At 36.0% G+C, this 25,711-nt stretch overlaps 1 protein-coding gene across 1 annotated transcript in view; it reads right to left on the bottom strand.

The window, feature by feature from the left end:
* Nucleotides 1-25,711, bottom strand: part of LOC128984182 (ribosomal protein S6 kinase delta-1) — a 71,869-nt gene that overhangs the window by 41,271 nt on the left and 4,887 nt on the right. The window contains exons 3-11 of the mRNA XM_054403477.1: nt 22,156-22,267; nt 20,972-21,078; nt 17,576-17,657; nt 16,019-16,220; nt 14,453-14,590; nt 7,929-8,047; nt 6,912-7,043; nt 5,954-6,087; nt 5,065-5,246 (exon numbers count right to left, since the gene is read on the bottom strand). Coding sequence (XP_054259452.1) covers nt 5,065-5,246; nt 5,954-6,087; nt 6,912-7,043; nt 7,929-8,047; nt 14,453-14,590; nt 16,019-16,220; nt 17,576-17,657; nt 20,972-21,078; nt 22,156-22,267 — 1,208 coding nt within the window. The remainder of the gene's footprint in view (nt 1-5,064; nt 5,247-5,953; nt 6,088-6,911; nt 7,044-7,928; nt 8,048-14,452; nt 14,591-16,018; nt 16,221-17,575; nt 17,658-20,971; nt 21,079-22,155; nt 22,268-25,711) is intronic.

The raw sequence follows: 25,711 nt of genomic DNA, 5'->3' as shown, positions 1-25,711 counted from the left end.
TGGGAATGAAGCTAGTAATTAAGTCTAGTAATTAACGGTAGTATACAAAATACGAAACGTGACATTGGATTGGGCCGTTGAGTATTTTGAATACAATAGGGGTACTCGTCAAACAGTTAAATATTATTATTTCTATGAATTTAATGGGTAACTTAAAAAGATTAGGTGGAATTTCTAACAATACTTCACCGTAATCAGCAGCAAACATACATAACGCATTCCAGTTATTAAAACAGACGCTCTGACAGCCCATCAACAGACCTGCAGACGGGTCAACGAATATGCTGAAAAAATAACGAGATAAGTGAGTGTTAAAGTGACTATTTATATCCGGTCGTCATACGCCACGAGACATTCCGTCAGTGAATGGGAGGCCCACACAAGGGTGAAGATCGATAACGCGCTGCATTTGGAATGGAATAAATTGCACAGGTCCTCGAAAAGTACTAAATTCTCGAGTCCCGAAAAAGTCAAGTCCCCAAAATGTCTTATACACTTACATATATATGAATTTGAACGGATGGTGTTTTTGGCCTCTAGGGACTCGAAACGAAAAATTACATCGGTCCCGGGTCCAGGTGTTCCCATGAGTTATACGGTAATAGCTTATTCCCTATATGCGAAATTCGCTAAAAACCTAATAATTCTATAGAATAACAAGCTGTACCCGCTGGCTTTGCCCCGTTAAACTAATTAATTTTCAAGATTAGCTCGTTCGCATGGCTCAATCACGTCCTGGTTGAAGTTCGTTCGCTACGCTCTCTCACCTTTAGGTTGGAGCTCGTTCGCTGAGCTCACTTGCCTTGGGGTTAACTCACCTCCAGGTTGAAGTTCGTTCGAAACGCTCACTCAGCTTTTGGTTGCAAATTAGCTGTTGTCATAAATTGTTAAATTGACACAGCTGTTATGATTCATTAATTCCTTTTAAATATGAAAAATCATAAGGTAAAATGGGAAACTCCAGAGCCACTGGGGCGGAGCCCGAATGCCCGATCATAATAAAAACTACTTAGTTTTCCTATTTAATGCCCAAAGAATCGGTGTATCGAATTTCAGCCTCATAGGTAAATGGGAAGTGGGAGAATTAGTGATGATGAGTGAGTGAGAGAGAGTGTGTCAGTGAGGGCTTTGCCTTTTATAAGTATACATAGCACATTCAACCAGCTGTTAGTTAAAACAAATTATATTGGACTAAAACAAATCGATGATTACAAAGAATACTTTAAAAAATAATTTGAACATCCTACTACTGTATTTTACTATGCACATTTAATTAATCTGCCATCCTCGTACCGAAGAATTAAATGTATCAATGGTCAGCATTACACATACATAGTATAAATAAGTCAACCATAAGTATGTATTTGAATTTTCTTCCAAATGCTGAATTTGTGTCACAAATGCTGAATGTTACAGCTGTTATGTTAAGCAAATTATATTGTACTAAAAGCTAGCTAGAAGCATTGACTTATTGGAGAAGGTTAGCATTGGCTGCTAGACTTTTTAAAAACTAAAACTTAATTTATAAAAAACTGGGACACTAATTTTAAATTATGGCTTTGAAATTATCTAGTTCTCAAAATTGTCTTTCTTTCAACACAAAACTAATGAAAATCCATCGACTGGTTGATTCAGAATCGTGAAAAAACCCCATTTACGTTATAATAATATATATGATAGTTTGGACAGGTTTCAACCCTTCCGTGGCGTAATACATTTACACAGTTTATATGTAGACTACATTATAACTCATAAAATAGTTCTACAATTAAATGGATCTCCTTTTACAAACGTATATAATAACCAGAAATGTTCAGATCGTCCTTGCGTGTATTTTATGCCACAAATTTTGACGAAAGGCTTTTCATTACATAAACTATACCTATTTACAGTGTTGACCAAACAGTTGGCAAGAAGCATTAATAAATAAGCTATGTACCAAATATGATAATTTTAGCTCTATTCTAATTATGACAAAACACGAAGTAACTAAAAGCGAGTTTTGTTGGTGTAGTAAGCGTTGCAGGAGGTCTACTTTACACTGAATCGACGTTCACTTTTATTGCTTTTGATCTTCCGGCACTTTTGACTCAGCGAAACTGAACTTGTATTTTACCGTATTTCGTTATATTAAACCTGCTGTTGCATTAGGTCAAATTCCCAATAAGTCAATTGCTTTAACATAGACTAAACTTTTAGCCCGGACTGTACTATTTGACTTTCTGGGATTTTTGATCTACAGACACTGCAAACATTGTAGTTTTTGATCTAGCGGCACAGGTATAAATTATTTGATCTTCCGGGACTGTTGACTTTCAGCAACATTCCCTTTGTTAATGTTATAAAATTTTATCATAACAATTTATATTTGCTTGGACCGAAGATGACCCGAAATAATGTCGAAATGCTATATGAATCGGCTTGCTATATGAAATGAAGTACTATAGACGATTTAGATTGGTAATTTATAATAAAATTACCAAAATAGGCCACGAACTACTGATACATAAACAACGTTTAAAGCGTTTGAACAATTCATGATGGTTTGCTGAATAAATGTTTTACTAAAATGCGTTATCGTTTTCTTAGCATAAACTAACATTTTGGAATCCAGACAGAAAAAGCAAAACTTATACAGTTAAGACATCAATTAAATTGAATACGCCTGTAATAAATAAGGTGCAACACCAACGATAACTAATTTGTAAATTACAGTGATGTGATGGTACGTAAAAATGATTCTTGCTGCTACCAACAGTTCAAAGGAAAATAACCAGTACCAAAAACCAACGTTTACAGTTAGAACTATAGTACCGCCGACCAATTATATGCGTTAATCAAGGTTATTGATCTCTTGGTTTTGGATTTTCTCGTATAAAAAGTTATCGGCAATCAAAGTTATTTCCCATTAATTGCTTTATTTGTAAACAACTTTTAATGTAAACTTATCGGTGTCAGTTTGAAAAAAAAAACAACCTTATACAACAACTTTCTGTTATTTAATAGATTACGAATTCCCTAAACAATGATTGGTATATCTATTAACATAAGAAGGAAATGTGACAAAAATCACACAACGTTGGGTTTTTGGACGTTTGTAATTTTATTTCTTAAGTAGGTAGGCCGTGTATTCTAGGGAAAAGTACCAGTATCAAGGATCGTCGTCGAAAAGGTTTTTATAATTGGGTAGGCGTACATACCCAAGAGATGGGCTATGGGCCTATTGGCTGTATGGTCCAGCGATTGCATCACACGGTGAGTAGGAACTATTGACTATATATATATATAGTCAATGGTAGGAACAGAAAGTGACACATTGGAAAATTGAGTTTAGCATCATCCGTAGACCTCTGTTACAATCACCCACTGCAGTTGTGATTTTTTACTTTACACTTTAGACAACCGCCATTGAAGCGGAGTCAATGAGTGGAAACCTTATTTCTAAGCTATTGGCGACGATCATTAATAAATTTAAGTTTCCCAGCCGTATACAACACTGATTCAAGGTCTTCTTTCTGGTTATCAAAACTCAAGAACAATTTTATGCACAAAGAATCTCTGGTTCCTGACCTGGATGATGCCTATTTATATAAATTAATTTACGGTTACACTATATTATTCCACTTGCGATTAATTACATTCTTTATGTAAGAAACACGTTTTTAATATCACTTGGATGGGATTTGCCTTCAAAACGTGATCGGAAATGGTTGCGGTATTTGGAAACAACATTTGTAAACGTTTAGTGACAGATAGAAAAAATAATCTTGATCCAAACAGCTGTTCGTTATTTCATAGATGATTATGTGATAAAAATTGGACGAAAACTTGACAAAAATCGCACAAAACTGCATTTTTGAATGTCCGTAATTTTATTTACAAGTTAGTGAGGCCATATTTTAATGGCTAAAGACACTCTCGCCAATCCAGTGAATACATTAAAATGACTTGGAGCTTGATAGGTACTCTCATTTTCCTGGAGAAGATTGCGTAAAATGCCATCTTGAGTGTTACAGACGGACAGACGGACAGAAATTTAGATGAGGCTTGTTTCGGCTTCTTTAATGTATAAAACGTAAAAATAACCTAAAAATTTATGATTCTGAGCAATGTACAGACAAAACTCTAATTTTATTTATATATATAAAACCCCACCATTATTATTTTGAAGGTTTATGTTTTATTAAATTGTAGGAGTATTTCAACAAATCAATTTTTAAGTACTCCACTTCATTTGAAGTTCATTTATGGTGACGTAAGTTTTTTTTTTATTTGAGAAACTACTGCGGAAATTTTCTATTACGATTAGTAATAAACAAGTTTTTACTTTTTTTTATCTATCTTGCTTAAGCCACCATCTTGTGCAGACTTGTCCATAGTTGATTTCTTGCAGCATATTTTACTTACTTTTTAAAACTATACCTTTTTGTGTGGTTTTTCTTTGGTAATTTTCCAGCTGTTGCTTAGTTTGTGACTTTATCTCGTGTTTATAGTTATTTGTGCAACTAGTGAGCAAAGTGAGCAATTGACTCACTCGAGAGAAATACTTACTCACGAGCCGTAGGCAAGTGAGGAATGGTTTCTCGAGTGAGGCAATTGCACTTTGCACTCGAGTTGCACATTATATTTTTCCTACAGTTACCATAAAACAAATAAATTGGTAAAGAAAACTAACATATTTTTGTACAGAAGTGAACTTTTAATATTACATTTAATGATACAACAGTACAACAGCTGACCAGCTGATTTACAGCCAGTGCTGCCTACGTATTTCGCGCGCATACGACCTTGTCTGCATGTTATGCGCTCACTATTTCGTGCCTTCGCGTTGCAAATCTGGAGTGAGACAAAGTAATTAGAGTGAGACAATGTTAACATTGTCTCGCTGATGAGCGAAATGGCCACTTTGCTTTCTCAAATCAGTGACAGAACATGTACATTGTTAGGTAACTGTAGGAAAAGGTACTTTTCCACCTAATAACTGGATCAAATTCCCAGTTCTGAAAAGTTATGAACACTTGTATTTCACTTATCGTGATTGGAAATGTCTGCAATGATACCTACCCTCGCCTTGCATGTTGAGACGTGAAGGGCAGGAGTCAGATGTGGAGATAGACACGAGGTCTGGCTCGAGACAGCGTCGGCCAATGTAAGGGTTGCTGTTGTTGCTACTCCGTCTAGTCTTCAGTGGGGTCTCTTGAGGCTTTTGGAAGAACGGACTTATGTAGTCCCACAGCTTGCCACCGCTGATAAAAACATGTGTTAAATGATTTAATGGTTACCTACTCTGGTAATTAATTCTTATTTATAGGTTAAGTGTGTATAACCAATAATACTCTGTCAGTTTACTGGTGAGTTCTTGAGAGTTAGTGGACCCTTGTGTGTGTTCTTACAAACCAGAATACCTGCAGTTGCTGGACTGATGGCTGACTCACTTACTATACTCCATTCCACATTTACCATGCAGTACTTAAGGGAGATAGTTGTGCTATTAAGGAAACATCATGCTTAAATTGTCATAAGGGTTGCGCCAACTGTCCTCACAACCCTAAAGAAGGCGCCAAGTAAGCTACTTATTTGACTTATTTCTGTACATTTTTTGTTTAAAGATTGGTTTTTGGCATTGAAATTAGAAAAAGTAAAAATTAAAAAAGGTTTTGCAGGTCCTGATGATTGTTTTTACAACAGCTATTGTTGCTGAAATTGCCATTTAAAATACATGCCTTATGGGCGCTTGGTTATGCACGGTGAATGCGGTATGGAGTATAGCCTTATATCAATGGTATGCAATTTTTCATTCATATTTAAGTTTTTGACAGTTTTCAAACTCAGTACCTATATTATATTTTACAAAAAATTAATTTGGTTTAATGCAATTAATTTATTAGTAATATCTACAACTTAATAATAAAACTTATGTAAACAAAACTAACAAAGTAGACAGTAATTTTACCTGAAATACTGCAGTACCAGGAAAACTGAAGAATCTGTTTCATAGATTGAGTTCAGTTCAACTACGTAAGGAATACGACGAGGGAAAATACACCGTTTGTTCTCATTGACTGGGTGAGCAGATTTGTAGAGAGCCTAAAACAATCACAGGATTTAAAATACAAATCATGAAATTATAATGGGAATATAATAGTTTACATTTTATGAAAGTGCTCCTACACAGGATAAGAAACACTAAAATTTCTTGAGGTGCTGATACACATGAACATAGAAGGGTTAGAACTAGCCGACAACACTGAGCAGCCAACAACTATACTACTTTCCTAGTCTATAGATGTATTTGTTTGAATTAATGGCACCAGAGGAGCCTACTTGCCTGTCGATTATTTTTTTAAGAGGTTGACTGCCTTTGTAAATCTTTAATTTATTTATCTACATGAGCCTTAGCCCTAAGCTGTATCTAGCATTGAAAGATTAAATGTACGATACAGGACGAAATACCGTGAAAATGTTGCCTTGAGTTCATTTGTAACACTACAAACTCCCCTAACTGTTGATGGTAATTTATTATTTACCACAATCTGTGTCAAATCAATGTGCAAAATCCCACTTACCGTAGTTTGGAAAGCTATCATAATATCATGGTAACACTCAACAAATTAAAGGCTCGTTAAAAGGAACCCATTATGTTCTCTCACAGATGTGTTAGTTTGTGTAACCACAAGAACTATGTTGGAGAAGACTATATGTGTTGAGTTGGTCTAAGGGTGCCCGAGAGGTTTCATAATAGGCCTTGCTAACTTATGTTTATGATAGTTTATTGAACTACAGCAATCACAAAAGCGGTGCTAAGATCCCCCCCCCCCCCCCAAAATGGGCTGGATAAAGTTGAAATAAAAAGATAATTATATTTGTTCTAACCACAGTATAAAATTTAAGTTTAGTTATTAATAAATTACCTTAATAATGAATAAGAAATTAGTCCGAGAATCAATGACTAGCATCACTTTGTTGAGGACACCGACTACTTTAAAGTATTGGAGGTCTGAGAGAGGCTGCCACAGCCTAGACAATGGCACAATGTCACTGTCCTGAAATATAAAAAAAAACGGAAAACGGAATATAATAATTATGTCTTACTGTTATAATAATAAGAATCAATTATCAATACAATCTGTTTGAAACACAATTACAGTCCATGAATTATAGAATTATCTGTTCATCATTGTTATGTTATATCTGGTTGTTTCACACAATAATTGTTTGAAGTTCATTTTTGGTGATGCTGGGTTAATGGGGTTTGAGGGATTATTGGGAACATTTTCCATCATGAATAGTAAAAATCAAGAACTCACAATGACCATCACTTGAAATTAGGTACCGGTCATACTCGCGAGTTCAGCCTCTCTTAAGTACAGTCAGACACGTGAGTTCAGTCTCTTTTGATACCGGTCAGACACATGAGTTCAGTCTCTCTTGAGTCCAGTCAGACAAGTGAGTTCAGTCTCTCTTGAGTACGGTCAGACACGTGAGTTCAGTCTCTTTTGATACCGGTCAGACACGTGAGTTCAGTCTCTCTTGAGTCCAGTCAGACACGTGAGTTCAGTCTCTCTTGAGTACGGTCAGACACGTGAGTTCAGTCTCTCTTGAGTCCAGTCAGACACGTGAGTTCAGTCTCTCTTGAGTCCAGTCAGACACGTGAGTTCAGTCTCTCTTGAGTCCAGTCAGACACGTGAGTTCAGTCTCTCTTGTTAAACCTTGCCAGCGTTAAACATTTTTCTAATCATAATAAATAAGGAATATTATTTAACATGACTATTTAACATGATGTGAAAACATTTTTTTAATGAATTTATTATTATGTCTGTTTCTTATTCATGGACTGTAAATGGAAAATCAATCTCTGGCTTATACACTTCAATGATCAAATAGAACTCAAACTGTATTCATATAGAAAATAATAAATTACTACTTACCGTTTTTTTGGTTGTACTGACATCAGTGGAAAGAAAGTTATTTGCAATAAACTCAGCTTTGCACAAGTAATCAGAAGTTTTCTCTCGGACCAACTTTCTCCTATCAGGGTCTGTGTCATCTGGGGAGTTTACAGAAACAATTATAAAAAAGGTATAGGCCTAAATTGTGACAATTGTTCTTAATCCAAAGGAACCTTATTATATCTCTAGATGAATAGGATAAGTTTTGCCTTTTATCTATCTCTCTCATCTAGATGATACTTGTTGGATATTTTAAGTTTCATGATTTTAAAATCAAACAATTCCTTATTTATATTTTTCCGTTTCAAACAAAACCTAGCCCAAGTAATTTTCTGCTATTCAGCCGCTCTTCGCGATAACGAAGGTATGCGGCCTTTGCCCTCAACGCTGATATCTTTCCAAACGACGCAGTCCACTGTCGTCCGCCGCTGAATTATCATCATATTTTCTATCGTCTATCCGCATAATCTTTTGATCATCCCGCAATTTTTACCTTTTTACTTTTTAAATTAATCAGTCTGTACAGTGCTAATAGAAGTGACAATAGTTTTGTTTTTATCCCAAGAAGAAATGATTTTTTGTTTATTTAACGGACAATTGTAATAGTGCAAGTAGTTCAACGTGTACATGGACAGTCCTCATCGACGCCGCCATTGCCCAGTGCTTCAAGTCAGGTGGGGTACCCCAAACCAAACATCTCTTCAGCTTCACTAAGGTCTGTGACAGTAATTCAACATTGTTTAGCACTTTTAAAATTAGCCTAATTAAGACTGATTAATTTCATTCTAAGTACATATATTTTTCTTATTATACCAAACAATACTTGTACAACTTGTAACTTGACAGGATCCAATTTGAATAATCTGATATAAAATTGTGGTACTAGAAACGTTCATTATGATTAGTGATGGGTCGGTACTTCACGCCAAATAGAACTGAGAACCGATGGAGAAATGTCGGTACCGGTACTGAAACCCATCACCGGTAATACCGGAAAATTACCGATATTGCCGCCACCGCGCAAGACGACGATGGCGTTTCCATGACCGTGGGAGATGATTTTGCCGTAATCGCGATCACGGACGACGATGATGACGTTACCGCAATTCCGGGAGACGACGATGATGTCTACATGGCCGCAGGAGATGTTAATGATTTTGCCGCAATGGCACAAGACGATGATGAAGTTTCTGGGACTGCGGGAGTCAATGATGATGTTTACAAGGCCGCGGGAGATGATTTTGCCGCGATCGCGGACAACGACGATGACGTTGCTGCTATACCGGGAGACGATTATGACGACTACATGGCCGCAAGACATGTTCATGATTTTTCCGAAATCGCGGACGACGATGAAGACGTTTCCCTGATCGCAGGAGTTTATGATGATGTCTTCACGGCCGCAGAAGATGTTCATGACCTTGCCGCGACCATGAAAAACAGTGATGATGTTTCAGTAATTGACAAAACTTGGTAAAACTATTTAAAAAATGGTATTGGTATTGAGAATTGTTTTTTTAGGTATCGGTATCGAGAATTGAATAATTTTGGTATCGACCAATCACCAATTTCATCAATTATTTTTAACCCTTCAGCTACACTCTATATTATTTTGATTTGAATGTGTTCGGTTATTTAAGTGTGTTTCTTTTTACAAATAAGTTTTATTTTCATAATCCCTTAAGTTTTGTATGACCAACCTATTCTAATACAAAATACTGTAAAATTGAAATATTGATATTCTGTTAAAAAAAAAAAATAAAGTTGGCTATCCTAAAAAGTAAAAATTTAAAATAAGGTACTGAACGTACCGGAACCGAGAACCGAGAATCGATTTTGGCTATGAACCTGTGCCAGTACCGACTTTGTAAAAGTGGTACCGACCCATCACTAGATGTATTGGTTTTTTGTTTTTATTTTCTACATCTACATCAGTGGCATTTTACGAGATGTCAATGAGAAGAATAAATATTTAGTCGATGTGCTGGGAATTGAACCCGTCTCTCCCTCACCGAAGTCCGAGACGCCAACCACTAGGCTAGCAAAACACCCAATGTCTGTTAATGTATAGATCATTTAAAAATTGTTTTATCCATACAATACTTAACTGTTTATTGATGTTAAATTCAATGCAGTACAGTATAGTACATCCTTTGCAAAAACTAATAGGTAACGTTAGAATTTTAACAGAGCCAATTTAGTTTGTGTATGACTGTTAATTGTCATAAAATAATTGGAATAGACTGACTTTTATCGAGCGAAGCTCTTTGGGATCAACAAATAGAGAAACATCACTCAATAACGCCTGAACGCATTTCAGCCAAACTTAACAAAATTACTTAGACTAATAGTGAGATGGTTTTTAAACAAACAAATTTCAATTAGATAATGCTAATGCAATTTAAAACGAACTTAAAATTTCCAATTTTTAACATTAGGCTTATGGTACTAAAGTAGCCATATGACAGTTTTTTGTTTACAAGAAAAATGTAAACAAGAGAATCATAAGGTATTTCTGAACTTTCTAGACTTTTCTTTTAAACGTTTTAAAATCATTCCTATGATCTTAATAAACAAGAAAATACCGTTAAAACATTTTTTAAGGAGCGGACTTCACTACAAATTGCGAAAATAGACGGAACTACTTTCTCAATGCGCGGAGCATATCGCAGTGACTACTCGACTTACTCTTGGGCACCTATTTGTGTTGCCAGCTGATTAGAAACAGTCAATGTTAGAAATAAGGATTTAATAAGCGATATATCGAACCGCATTGAAATCGATATTTAATCCGATAATACCTTACAGGTTATATTATGTTGAATTACATCGACGATACAGTAAGTTATTACACTTATTAATAAAACGCAGATTGAACCCTGATCTAATTTAGGCATGTGGGGAGGTAGGTCGGGGTTTATGAGTATTCGTGACTACATTAAGTGTGAAGTAACGTTAGATTAGGAAGGTAAAGTGTAGGTTATAGGTAGGTGATCGGTTTATTTATTTCTGTTGCACCATATTATTTTTTTATTTTTTGGAATAGTTGGTTAAACAGGGAAACGATTTCAAAAATGCTTGCATTATGGTCTTAACAAACCATCTACAGTATTCTAGCATTGACTTTATATAAAGTCAATGATACTAGCAAATTACTACATTACTACATTACTACATACAGACCAAAAGAAAAGAGCATTTGGATTTGGACCTTAAATCGTCCCAATAATGGTAGAAGACCTACATTCCAGTTACATTACAATCATATCCTCCATCAAGAATACTTGGTATTAACAATCATAAACTATTTCCAGCAAAGAAAGCTGAGTTTAACTGATTGCAATGGTTGAAATGAAGACCAATGTTATGTGGCACAGTTGAATTTAAATGTCAAATTTCCCCTCCTGATATTATACTTTAATACTCGTTTACTTTACTTAAATACTTTAACTGATTGTAAGGGTGAAAAATGAAGTCCAATGTTTTTGTTCTAGGCTACAGTTGAATTTGAATGTTAAATTTCCTTTCTTTTTTATACTTGAATGCCCTTTATGGATGTTAATATCAGATTCCAACTACTGTAATATTTTTCTGGTCAAAACTACCATATTCACTTCTGGCGAGGTATCTGAATAACAAGATGTAGTTAAAACAAATTTGAATTATTATAATTTGTATCAATAAAACAAACATTAGTATATCTATTGACTTTTTTACATTTAGTTACTTATACAAATATCAAATCACGTTTGTTCCGCTCAACTGGCTTTCACCTCTCTGAAAGCAACCCTAGTATTACAATAGACTCTTCATTATCTGACTTCAATTATCCACCTTTCTCTGTTATTCAACTTTCCCTGAGGATAATCTAGTAGCATTTAGTGTAGCCGACTGTACTGTACATTGTTTCTTTATAATATTGCCAAACGGCTAAATCATTTTCCAAAATAAACTTATCACACACTTTTAAAAAAAAGTTCTATATTTCGGCATTAGCCTTCTTCAAGAACAAACAAACAATAACAAATAGAAGTGTTTACCACTCTGAATCAGATGGTTATAGCAAAAATCCAAAATACATATCTTACTAATATTATAAATCTGAAAGTTTGTGAGTTTGTGTGTATGTTTGTGTGTTGCTCAATCATGCATAAACTACTGGATGGATTGGGCTGAAATTTGGCATGATGATGGCTCACATTCCCTATTAACATTTAGGCATATTCTTATCTCAAAAATCCTTTCGGGCTCCGCCCCAGTGGCTCTGTAGTACCCCATGTTAACCTTATGAGTATTCATATTTAAAGGGAATTAAAGAATTTAGTCAGCTGTTTCAACTTTACAAGTTGGTTCTATAATATTCAATAGCATTAAAAAATTATAAGGTTTCCCAACAGGGTGCAGCACTATTATTATTTTGTTTGTGCATATATGACAACAGCTAATTTGAACTAAGCAGCAACAAAAAGCTGTGATACACGATGAGAACTGTCAAATAGGATTGTTTACAGTTAGGTTTGAGTTTTTAATTTAATGAATAATTTGTGATATTGTGCGAATGTTTGATAATATATTTTTTCTATTGTTTAGGTGCAATGGTTGAACATTATGGAAATGGTAGATGTGTTAGGCTATACTATATCATACCATAAATTTATGAACCAAATTTTACCAAACTGTGTCCTCCCCCATTGCAAACTCAAAGCTTGAGTCAATAAGCGTTTTATACTTATATGCCAACCCCGTATGGAGGACGGGTGCTCTGCTAGTAATTTATGAAGAAGTAAAAAAGAAAATGTTGATAGAAAGAAAGAAAAAAATATGTTTTATATACTATCTCAAATTTACTTCAATGTACTGTACATTGTGGAGAGTACGTTGTGACAACCTTTTTTCCACCTCTACTGTACTCAGAAGATACCTGCCAGGTTTTAGGCACCTGCACTTGACTGTACTCCATTTATTTTTTTAGCACACTGCACATCGTACATTTTGACAACTCCTCATACCTGCATATTAGCTCTCAGCTACCACTCATGTCTTAGTCAAGTGCAAATTATTCCCTTGAGCTGTGCAATGTATATCACTTTATCTTATCACTTTGAAAGGTTTGGTATCATAGAAACTTTATTCATTTAGTGATTTTTTTACATGTTAACAGGTTTTTATTAGGGATGGACGGGATTGAATTTTTAGTTCGGGACGGGACGGGAATGGGACACGATTTTTTCCTGTGCATAAAAAAAAGTCTTGAGTATTGCAGTTACCAAAAAATGCAAACAAAATCAATTTTACCATTTGTGGCACTGATCTATAAAAACCAAAAAAATGGGTAAAAATTTACAGGTATAGTAATCGCGGTCACGGCATGATTGTCGGTATGACTCCGCGGTCGCGGTACGAACGTCTTTATGACTCCGTGGTCACGGCGTGATCGTCGGGTATGACTCCGCGGTCACGGTGTGATCGTCCGTATGACTCCGTGGTCACGGCATGATCGTCGGTATGATTCCGCGGTCACGGTGCAATCGTCGTTATGACTCACGGTCTCGGCGGGATCGTCGGTATGACTCTGCGGTCACGGCACGTTCGTCGAAATGACTTCGCCTCCTGCGTTCGCGGAACTATCGTGAACATCTCTCGCGATAGCGGCGTCATCCTCACTCGCCAAGTGGCAAAATCGCCGACGATCGGATCAAATCCTGTCCCGAAAAATTCCCGAATCAAATTGTAATCCCGTCCTGAAAATCGGGAATATTTTTTCCCAAAATTTTGGGACCCGTCCATCCCTAGTCTTTATTATTTTTTGTACCGTATAACCATTCTATTTAACTGGCCTTGATGCCAGTTTAGTAGCCTATCTGCCAGAAAAAAAACTGGTTCTAAAACTGTAGTGGAAAAAAATACTTCGTTCACTGTATCTGAATCAATTCTCATGAAAAATAATTTAGAGAATAATAATTAAAGAACAAACTGTTGTTTTTGTAACTGCTATCTAGGCCTACTTCTAAAGAAGCCTGTGAAAGAGGCGAAATATCAAGATCAAGTATTATTATGAGTGTGTTGTTATGTGTTCTTTGACTCGTCTGCAACCTTACATCAGGTGAGTTAGCTGTGTCCTCTCCATCCTATATATTTATTTAATTTAAAGAATAATAATTGAATAAAAATTTTGCAATATATTTTGAGAACATATTTTATTGACCTTGATTATTCACTTTATACTCCATTCACACAATTTAGGTGGTTTTAGGGGAAGAAATCTATCCCCTCTTGATCCTACCTTTAAAACATAGCTCAACAGAGATTTGACAAGACCTCAATCAACTGCCAACATACATTAAGCAGAAAAAAGTAGTGGGGTGACATCCCCTTAAACCGCCTAAATTTTATGAACGGACTATAGTGACCTTCCCTATATCTATTGTAAGATTGATAATATTTATTAGAAAAATGTAAAAAAGTAAATTCCAAAGCTCAATTACACAGAGTGATTTGCTAACTTTGTACTCCACTGAGCAGCTGTGCTATGGCTGCCTTGTAACAGTTGAAGGCTTCCTGGTGGTCACCGAGTCTCTCTCTCTCTTCTGCAGTTGAGATCACTTTCTGTGCCTCTGTCCAGTATCTTGATGTCTCCGCCTCTGTCAAAAATACACAGATAGTACTGGTATAGTCTAAAAAAAACAGTTTTTTTTTTCTGTACATTCCATTAAAATTATGAATTTTTTGTCATTTTCATGTTTTATAGCATAAGAAAATCAAAAAGAGTATTATCTCAATTTCTTTCTGTCAGTGACAATGGCAATTTACATAGCCTACTGCAGGAAAAACATAGCATAATCCTCCTAAAACTCGCTTTCCTGTATTCATTTGCTTTGATAATGTCTCTAGTTTAAAATCCAGTTTTGTGCAACATTGGAACTTTATCCAACGCTTTACTACAAACACTATCAATCAAATACCAATCTGATGTTTAGAGAAAGATTCCTTCTGTAAATTTTCAATGAAAAGTTTACGTTGTAAGTTGTTGACAGTTTTACCAGACAAATGATTTAAAACAAGCAAAAGTTTGTAAAAAGAAGTGTTTAGCTTATGTTCAATGGTGGTTCTATAATGTGTCCTATAGTAGCCTAACTGGTTGACTAGACTTGAATTTTCTTATTTTTAGTTCTCAGCTGTTGCATATGGGTAAAAAGGGTATTTACTCAGGGGAGGTATAGATGAGCTTACGATGACAGCTGTGGGCTTCTCATTAGCTGTGGGAACACCATTACCATAACAATACAGTTTGCAGCCATGGCCTCGGTGGTCTAGTGGTTAGCGTGCCGGGCTGACATGCTGAGAGTCCCGGGTTCGAATCCCGCTGGTGGCACTAACTTTTTGACTAAGATTTTTTCATTATCAGCAAGTTTGGTTCGGTTATGACAGTTTAATTTTATTATTAAGACATTATAAAATTTTAATTGAGCAATTTCTAGTTTTATTTAATGAACAGAATTATTTTTTCTATTAATGAACTTTTGTTATATTAATTCATTATCAGCAAGTTTGGTTAGTTCGGTTAGGTTATAATAGTAATTTTATAATAAAAAAATTATAAAATTGAATTTGATGCATTTATAATTTTATTTTATGAACAGAACTATTTTTGCGATTAGTAAACCTTCATTGCCAAAATGCTCTCTACTACAGCGCTGTTCACGGAGGAATTTTGAGCTAATGCCTCAATCGTACCTCCCCTAAGTCAGACCCGGTAAAAAGCTGCAATTATAATGATACAAATACCCAAGCATTTCCGCCCCATCACGTCCCTCAGCACAACGTAGGCTGACTGCTTGAGGTAAACAATGGTGGTGTGTGTAGTATAGGAGGTTTGGTTGGTTACTTTCAACTATGTTCACTTTCTACCATTTACCTAATTTTTAAACAGAAAACTACGTAGAGGTTAAATAAAAAATATAGCCTCTCTTAAAAATACTACAGATTTTATACTGACACCTTACTTAAAATAACATAAGAGTAAAAGAAGATATATTTAGGAATTAGTTTTAAGAAAAGAGTAAAATCACCTTTGTTTCGATTATCATTTCCTTCAGAGCTGACACCAATGAAGCGGTTTTTGAACGATTGAATTCTTCTAGAGAAGAGACTTTCTACAGAGGCAAGGCTACTAAGTGTTGTCTGGGACTGGGATTGCTGTAGTTGTGAGGGCTGGCTGCTCCATGTCTCCTCTTCCACTGACAGGTCCTGTGGACTCTCGCACAGTGTAGGCTATACAACATATACAGATTGTATAAGACTGGGACATCTATGGTTGTGAGGGCTGGCCAGCGTTGCCACCCATCCCGATTCTGCCGGGCCATGTCCCAATTTTCCCCTAAACTATGGTGGCAACCCTGGGGCTGGCTGGTTCATGTCTCCACTAATTTTTAACATTTTACTCAAAATAGTTTGATAATAAGCTACTGTTACTACCTGTGCTTCAAACGGGAAGAGAAAGTGCAAGAGAATAATGTAATTCTTAAGATCTGCTGTATGAATTAGTGACACATCCATAATTCATTTTAGAAACAAAACTTCATTTACCGTACACAAATTCATTTCTTTTAAATTCAGGTAAGGGGATTACATTTTTTAGTACGATCTATATATTTGTTTGTCCTAGTACGCTAGGCTCTAGCCAGGGATCGTTTTTGACATTACTTCAGGCTAGACCTGGCGGTCACAGTCTAGACCTGCAACCTAAACCTGCAGCCGCGCCGTCATCATTAGTTGTATGGCCAAACAGTATTTCCTGGTAAAAACGGATGTTTATGTTTGTGTCTGTGTGTGTGTGTGTGTGTATGTGTGTGTGTGTGTGTGTTTTTGACATTACTTCAGGCTAGACCTGGCGGTCACAGTCTAGACCTGCAACCTAAACCTGCAGCCGCGCCGTCATCATTAGTTGTATGGCCAAACAGTATTTCCTGGTAAAAACGGATGTTTATGTTTGTGTCTGTGTGTGTGTGTGTGTGTGTGTATGTGTGTGTGTGTGTGTGTTTTTGACATTACTTCAGGCTAGACCTGGCGGTCACAGTCTAGACCTGCAACCTAAACCTGCAGCCACGCCGTCATCATTAGTTGTATGGCCAAACAGTATTTCCTGGTAAAAACGGATGTTTATGTTTGTGTCTCTGTATGTGTGTGTGTGTGTGTGTGTTTTGAAGACTTTTGATGACCTCTTAGGAGAGACAACCACACGAATAAGGCTTGACAATGACACCTTAAGATTGTTGAAACCGGTCGCCATTCAGAAAAACCAAGGATTACGTTGGCAACAAGGTATTTAACCTCTAGAATAGTCAATGTCTTAACTTGGAAGACTATTAGTCGAACTGCTATGGTGGTCACTGTGTAGTGAGACAAAGCTTTAGATTTGCGATATCTAGTAAAATCTCCTAGAATTTCATACATGATCATGTTTCTTCATAATTTGACATGTGTCATCTGATCAGTTTTACGTTTGAGTAACAATCACATCTTTGTTGTTCAAGTGATTTTTTCTACTTTAAGGGGTGCGGTAAGCCTAATGTATATATGACTTATTTTTTATTGAATTGATTGATAGATATGAACAGGCCAAGTACCTGTACAGGAGAGCTGATGGAGTCTGTGTCAGTGGTAAAGCTGGTGTGTTCATCATCAGAGCTGCCCGGTCCTGGAGGCTGGCTGTGAACAATCACAATGGCTACTCTTAACATCTGTTTAGACTTAAAGATTGTTAGAGAAAATGATTGTTAAAATCCATAATACTTGATATCTTTGTTTTATTCTCAAATTGGTTAGGAGTTAAGGAAAGGCCAATTGGCTGATTAGGATTATTATGTACAAGGATAGGGATCAGCTAGCTTACCTGGTAGATAGAGTCCAGATTAGCCTTGATTACACATAAAACACATGACACAACACAGAAAAACTTAATATTTCGTCCCAGTTAGGGACTTCATCAGAAGGGAGAAGAAAGAAAACTGGCAGTTACAGTTCAAATTCAAAAGTTCCACAATAGTGTTGCCAACTGTTGTTTAAAATTACTGTTGTTATGTACATCTATATACACATATACTTCTATATATACATATGGTGGTTGATTTTTATAAAAATGAAGCTAGCTGAGGGAATGGTTGGGTGAATTATCTGATGTTAAGGTTAGGAGGGTTTCTGGAATCAGTGATGTATTGGTAGGCTAGTTCCCACCTTCTGAGTAGGGAGCTGTTACATTGGTCTTTGGGGAGGGATTTTATGGCTTTTGTGGTGAAACATGTATCAAAGTCTAAGTTGTGGTTTGCTGCATGTATTGCAATGGGTTTGTATTTGTTTGTTTTAACATCCTGTCTATGTCCATTCATCCTTTTCCTAAGAGTTTGGGTGGTTAGGCCTATATATTGAGCTTGACAGAGTTTGCATTGTAGTTGGTAGATCAGGTTTTCGCTATTGCATGTTATGTGGTCTTTTATTTTGTACTCTTTGTTGTACGATGTGCTGGTGAAGGTTTCTGCAGGAATGTTGAGGCCACAGGTCTTGCATTTGGTTTTCATCAATAACCAGGTCTCAACCAAAACCACCTACGATGTCAACCTGGTGACTACTTACCACCCAGGTCTCAACAGGCTCAATAACCTTTTGAGAACCGGCTACAACATGCTTCGAAGCTCCACCCAGACCAAAGATCTCTTCCAAAAACCCCCCACCATAGTCTACAGACAACCTGCCAATCTAAAAACCATCCTTGTCCATCCCAAGTTACCCGACCCGTCTGTTGAACCACCTCCAAGACTGCCCCCAGGTTCCTACCCATGCAATGAAACCAAATGCAAGACCTGTGGCATCAACATTCCTGCAGAAACCTTCACCAGCACATCCTACAACAAAGAGTACAAAATAAAAGACCACATAACATGCAATAGCGAAAACCTGATCTACCAACTACAATGCAAACTCTGTCAAGCTCAATATACAGGGTGAGTTTCTACTGACCGTGTTAACTTTGCCAGTAGGTTCTACTCACTAAAAGGAACAAAAAAGTTCATATAAACCCATGTCCGATTTTCAACCGTTTGGCTGTAATAGGGGATTTTGTGTTTTTCTTATTTTATTAGACTTTGCTCCACAATTTATGTAATAAAAACTTAACCAATTACTTTAGAGAGTTATAGTTAAAAATCATTGGAAAGAATATTAAATTTGCAATAAATCAAAGGTTTCATTCAAGAATTATACCATTACATAGTCCACGTTATATCCAAAATAAAGTAAAAATGTCATTAAATTAATTAATTAGGATAATTTTCTTGAGCCCACTTTGATACATAAACCTTCATCTATGCAATGTTGAAATGCATAAAAAACTTGGCCATTTAATAATCTTTCAAATGATATGCTATTCAATACTATTATTTATATAAACCAGTGAGAAATTACTAATAAACTACAATAAAACACGGTCTACAGATTTTGTTTTGACACAGTTTGTACTGTTAATAATAATTACTGTATTCATCATGTTGGCATACTCTTGATTGGTAAAAGGCTCCATATTTTAATAAATGTTGAAAAACTCTTAATTGACTTGGAAATATAAAGTTAAAACAGCAAATTACTCAACAAGGTATGTTTAAGCAGCTGAGTTATCTAGCTATAGATGACAAATCAATAAAAGCTGACTTAATCAAGCACAAGGTAAAACTAATTATACAGCATTTAAGAATCAAACACACTACATCTTTGAAAATGTGAAATACCTTTAGTTTATACATTTTATTAATTCAGATAATTTTAATAAATATTTAAAAGTTAAAATAATGTACAAATCTTATCAGATTGTTCAATAAAATACAACATGGAGTATACAGTAATTATTATCAACAGTAAAACTGTGCAAAAACAAAATCTGTAAACCGTGTTTTATTGTAGTTTATTAGTAATTTCTCACTGCATTATATCAATAATAGTATTGAATAGGATATCATTTGAAAGATTATTAAATGACCAAGTTTTTTATGCAAATCAACATTGCATAAATGCAGGTTTATGTATCAAAGTGGGCTCATGAACATTTTCGTAATTAATTCATTTAATGACATTTTTACTTTATTTTGGATATAACGTGGACTATGTAATGGTATAATTGTTGAATGAAACCTTTAATTTATAGCAAATTTAATATTCTTTCCAATGATTTTAACTATAACTCTCTAAAGTAATTGGTTAAGTTTTTATTACATAAATTGTGGAGCAAAGTCTAATAAAATAAGAAAAACACAAAATCCCCTATTACAGCCAAACGGTTGAAAACCGGACATGGGTTTATAGAACATTTTTTGTTCCTTTTAGTGAGTAGAACCTACTGGCGAAGTTAACACGCTAAGTAGAAACTCACCCTGTATAGGCCTAACCACCCAAACTCTTAGGAAAAGGATGAATGGACATAGACAGGATGTTAAAACAAACAAATACAAACCCATTGCAATACATGCAGCAAACCACAACTTAGACTTTGATACATGTTTCACCACAAAAGCCATAAAATCCCTCCCCAAAGACCAATGTAACAGCTCCCTACTCAGAAGGTGGGAACTAGCCTACCAATACATCACTGATTCCAGAAACCCTCCTAACCTTAACATCAGATAATTCACCCAACCATTCCCTCAGCTAGCTTCATTTTTATAAAAATCAACCACCATATGTATATATAGAAGTATATGTGTATATAGATGTACATAACAACAGTAATTTTAAACAACAGTTGGCAACACTATTGTGGAACTTTTGAATTTGAACTGTAACTGCCAGTTTTCTTTCTTCTCCCTTCTGATGAAGTCCCTAACTGGGACGAAATATTAAGTTTTTCTGTGTTGTGTCATGTGTTTTATGTGTAATCAAGGCTAATCTGGACTCTATCTACCAGGTAAGCTAGCTGATCCCTATCCTTGTACATAATAATCTTATTCTCAAATTGGTAAATGTTGAATAGAATAGCTTACCCAGTATCAGGATCATGTTTGGAGTTTGTAAATATCAAAGGAGAAGAAGACCTTGTTGCAGCTGAGTTGCTGACATTCCCTGTCTCACTGTCCACAGTATAACCGCTCTGAGACAAAACATCTGGTCAGTCACTCATCAAGGCAGAAACGTTTGTCAAAAGAAGGGTTTCAATTCAACCTTTAGAGCGCCTTGTACCCGTATAATCTAAAACCTTATAGAAAAACTACAAATTGAGACAAATTTTTTGACACCTCAAACGTTGAAATTGGTCCACAAATAATGGAGGAGTAGTAATCACAAAAATCGGCTTCACGTATTATATCAAATCAAATAATTCTTTATAGATATAGATATTTGATATTCTAAGTTAAACATTTTAATACATTTTTTAAAATTTTTATGACAATGATAAACCGCGCCGCCTTTCCTTTGGGATTGTAAACATACAAACCTATAAAGGTTGTACTAAAAATACTTTCATGATTCAGTTAAAGTATGTTTTCCAACATACAGAAGCAATAAATTTCTAAATTAAACAAACCAAAGATCTTTATGAAACTTGTCAATTGAGATCCATAACAATGTTGTATTGATACCAATATTCAATAGTCACCAAAACATAAAAATAAGTAGTGGCATCAATGGCCTGAGTATGCTAATTAGAATCATAAACTGTATTCATGTCCTATGATAGGTATAAGTCATTGGGCCAAAACATGGCTATATCACTGTGTATTAATAATATTTTGTATTGGTTTCTATTTAAGTTCCGCTAAAGAGTTTCCAAGGGGGTTGCTATAATAAGTTACACTATAGTGTATGACTGAAACTCATCTGAATCAAAGGTTGATATTTCATCAGCTGAATGTAAACCTATTGCATGATGAAGAGCAAGATATCACAGTAACCCAGATATCATATTGTTTTTAATTTTCTCAAAAACTTTGTATTATTCTTAAGCCCAAGGCAAGTAATTTTCTTCGATTATGAGAAAAGTTACAGTATACCGTAATATTTTTAAGTAGGAAAGTTATTGTTTAAATAAATGTTGTCGTATTACAACGATTTCGACAATGTGGCATAGTTTTCCAATACACATTTGAATACCCAATTGTCTTGAAACTAGACATTGATGTACTTAATTTAAACATTTGGTTAAAATATAAAAACATTCTTACGGTACCTCAAAGAATTTCACAAATACATCAGATGTGAACAACAAAGGGTGTTGAGCGACATAATCCAACAAAGTGAAGGCTGCTTGGCGTCTTTCTTCAACAACATCGGCTTCAAACCTACGCAAAGGTAAGACAGAACTCAGTATTGTATTTATAGTGTAGGTATCTTAAACATGCAGACATAATCTTATTATTCTTACTGTATTAAACAAATAGTACCTGGGGACCGAGCTTTGCTCGGAGAAAATCATTAGTTCACTCTGAAAGCAGTCTTAGTATCCGAGATACATAAATCTGTTCCCAAACTCCACACGGCTCGCCTTTACAAAGTCCTACACCATTTCCTACGTCATGGACCTGTTTCCCTCCATTCCCATAGCACTTTAAGATTGTAGATACCTTAATCTAATCGTTATTAACAGTTCCCACACTCCGGACAGCTCGCCTTGACTACTTCCTTCACCACTTCCAACGTAGCGGACCTGTTTTTCTCCCTTCCCATAGCATTTCAGAATTGCAGATACGTTAATCTAATCGTCATAAACAGTTCCCACGCTCCATACTAATCGCCTTTACTACTTCCTTCACCACTTCCTACGTCGCAAACATGTTTCCCTCCCTTCCCATTGCATTTAAAGATTGCAGATACATTAATCTAATCGTCATAAACAGTTCCCACACTCCGGACAGCTCGCCTTGACTACTTCCTTCACCACATAATACGTCGCGGACCTGTTTCCCTCCCTTCCCATTGCATTTAAAGATTGCTGATACCTTAATCTAATCGTCATAAACAGTTCCCACACTCCGGACAACTCGCCTTGACTACTTCCGTCACCACTTCCTACGTCGCGGACCTGTTTCCCTCCCTTCCCATAGCATTTTAGGATAGCCCATACCCTTATCTAATCGTCATAAACAGTTCCCACACTCCGGACAGCTCGCCTTGACTACTTCCTTCACCACTTCCTACGTCACGGACCTATTTCCCTCCCTTCCCATAGCATTTTAGGATTGCAGATACCCTAATCTTATCGTCATAAACAGTCCCTACACTCCGGACTGCTCGCATTTACTACTTCCTTCATCACTTCCTATGTCACGGACCTGTTTCCCTCTATTCCCATAGCATTTTATGATTGCCTTTTCTACTTCCTTCACTACTTCCTACGTCACGGACCTGTTTCCTTCCCTTCCCATAGCATTTTAGGATTGCAGATACCTTAATGTATTCGTCATAAACAGATCCTAGACTTCGCACTGCTACCCTTGACTACAATGTCTCGAGTAATCTTAAGTATAATCTTTGCTCAATATTAACAAGTGATGTTTTTCCTTTTGTACTGTATTTGTAATTTGCTAGTTTACTGTGGGTAGTTGGTTTATTATGAACACGTGCTACAACTTCAAGTCTTTTGTTTACTTTTTCCTTGTTATTTAATTCAACCAACATGGTTACTTAGCAACCCATAAGACTAATGTTAAAAAAATGTGACTTTCAGTTTCGTTTTTCTACGTAATTAGATTTTTGTTGGCAGTTCTAACTGCATGAAACTTGTTTTTAGGCCAAAAATAAACTATTTACAAGATTTGAAGAAAATCGTCGGAGCCGTTTTCGAGATCTTTCTGCAAGCAAGCAAGCAAGCAAGCAAGCATACATACAAGCAAACATTGCTCGTATTAGAGTATAGGATATAAAAATAAATACATAAATGAAACAAGTATGATGTTTATCTGATGGTCAAACATGTGAAAACTACTGGACCAATTGAGCTGAAATTTGGAGGAATAAAACTACCAGAAATGGACATAGCCCTATTTTTGTTTTTAACTTCCTTAGGGCTCCAACACACTTCCACAGGGACAAATATGCCCTCCATGTATCTTACGGCACCAGCCATACTAGGCAACAAGTTGCTCCCCAAACCTGCAGTTCTCACACTATTTTTCTTGTTCAGTCTTGGTTTGACAATGGTACTGTTTAGTTGGAATTGCTATTTAATACCTGTATTTTTATCAGCGAAATAAGCATAGAAATACCGAAATACAACTGTGTGAGGTAGCCCTAAATGATTAAACAGATGATACTATCTGGTGCAAGGGAAATTCAAAATTTTGACAATAGGCCCAGGCAAATTAGACGTATGCTCCCCGAAAAATCGTCTAAAGCTGGAAAGTGTTTTAATACCTTTTGGTGGTCCCAATAAGAGTGCTGTGAGTTTGCGATGGATTCTGACGTCTGCTAATTTTAGGGGTCGAAAAAATATGAAAATCTTGCAATTTTTTCAGTTTTTTGCTTAAAACTCTTAATTGACGGACCCTACTGAAATTGTTGTTCAGTTGTTTCTTTGAGTGAATTAAATTATGTATCTATTGGTGCCAAATGGGTCAAAATCGGCTAAGCCATTTAGCCGCTGTAGCTTTTCAAAGTTGGGCTATTGAACTACTACCAACATGGTTAAAAAGTTGATTATTTATTAGTTCAGTTTACGGCTTACAACTCCTAAACGACACCTGCTACAGAAAAATGTACCTGCAAATAGTTTGAAGATCATACACATTTGCGTAGAGTGCTTTTAAATTCTTTAACATTGGCTCAGCCACTTAACGGCAGTCAATTTGCTTAAGTCAGGGCAATTTTACCAACTTGGTCAAAAACGTTGATTCTGCGCTTTAAATGATTTATGAGTTTGTTGATAGTGGTTTATTCCATGGTTATCATCCAGCTAGGTTTATCCAAGAAGGGGTGAAGAGAGCATGCCCCTATGTAATTTTAAGTCTAATATTGTTGGAGCTATTTTAACCCAAAGTAGGATTCAAACTGAGGCTTGGATTTCATCTGGAAAATCAAGTGCTGACTGATGGGGGCAGATTCTCCTTTGATCATTGCTGGTGCCTTCACAGCTCGAGCTCGTAAGGTCACCACTTTGTTTCATTCTGCACATTTTATGGTCATTAAAGGTTTGCCTGTCAACGGTTGTCATGCAAGCCGTGCCTTTTTCATATGCTTTGTAGCAGTTGATGCTATCATCAACTCCTGAGATGATTGACATGAGGGAACACTTTTCAGTACAGTAAATGGGTCATAACACTGGAACCATTAGCTGAATTTAGTTTTGATCCCACCGTATCTCTGGAGTTTATAGTGTGAATATGCTGAAAACTGAGCAAAGAATCCAGAGTTGGATTGACTAAAAGGAAAGTTAGGATGAATCTTCAAATTTGTTGAACCCCAGACAACAATATTATTAGACTTAAAGTTACATAGGGGCATGCTCTCTTCACCCCTTCTTGGATGAACCTCTCGATGATTACCATGGAATCACTATAAAATCATTCATAATCCATTTAAAGGGCAGAATCAACGTTGTTGGCCAAGTTGGTAAAATTGCCCTGACTGTAATAATCGACTGCCGTTAAGATGCTGAACCAATCTTGATGAATTTAAAAGCATTCTACGCAAAGTTTTATGTTCTTCAAACTATTTGCAGGTGCATTTTTCTGTAGCAGGTGTCGTTTAGGAGTTGTAAACTGTAAACTGCTAACTAATAATCAACTTTT

Source organism: Macrosteles quadrilineatus, unplaced genomic scaffold (genome assembly GCF_028750875.1).
Source record: "Macrosteles quadrilineatus isolate MER2022 unplaced genomic scaffold, UCM_ALF_1.0 Scaffold_2__2_contigs__length_208266976, whole genome shotgun sequence".
NCBI lineage: Eukaryota > Metazoa > Arthropoda > Insecta > Hemiptera > Cicadellidae > Macrosteles > Macrosteles quadrilineatus.
The sequence above is the reverse complement of the archived record's forward strand: the minus strand, read 5'-3'. Positions and strand labels throughout refer to the sequence as shown.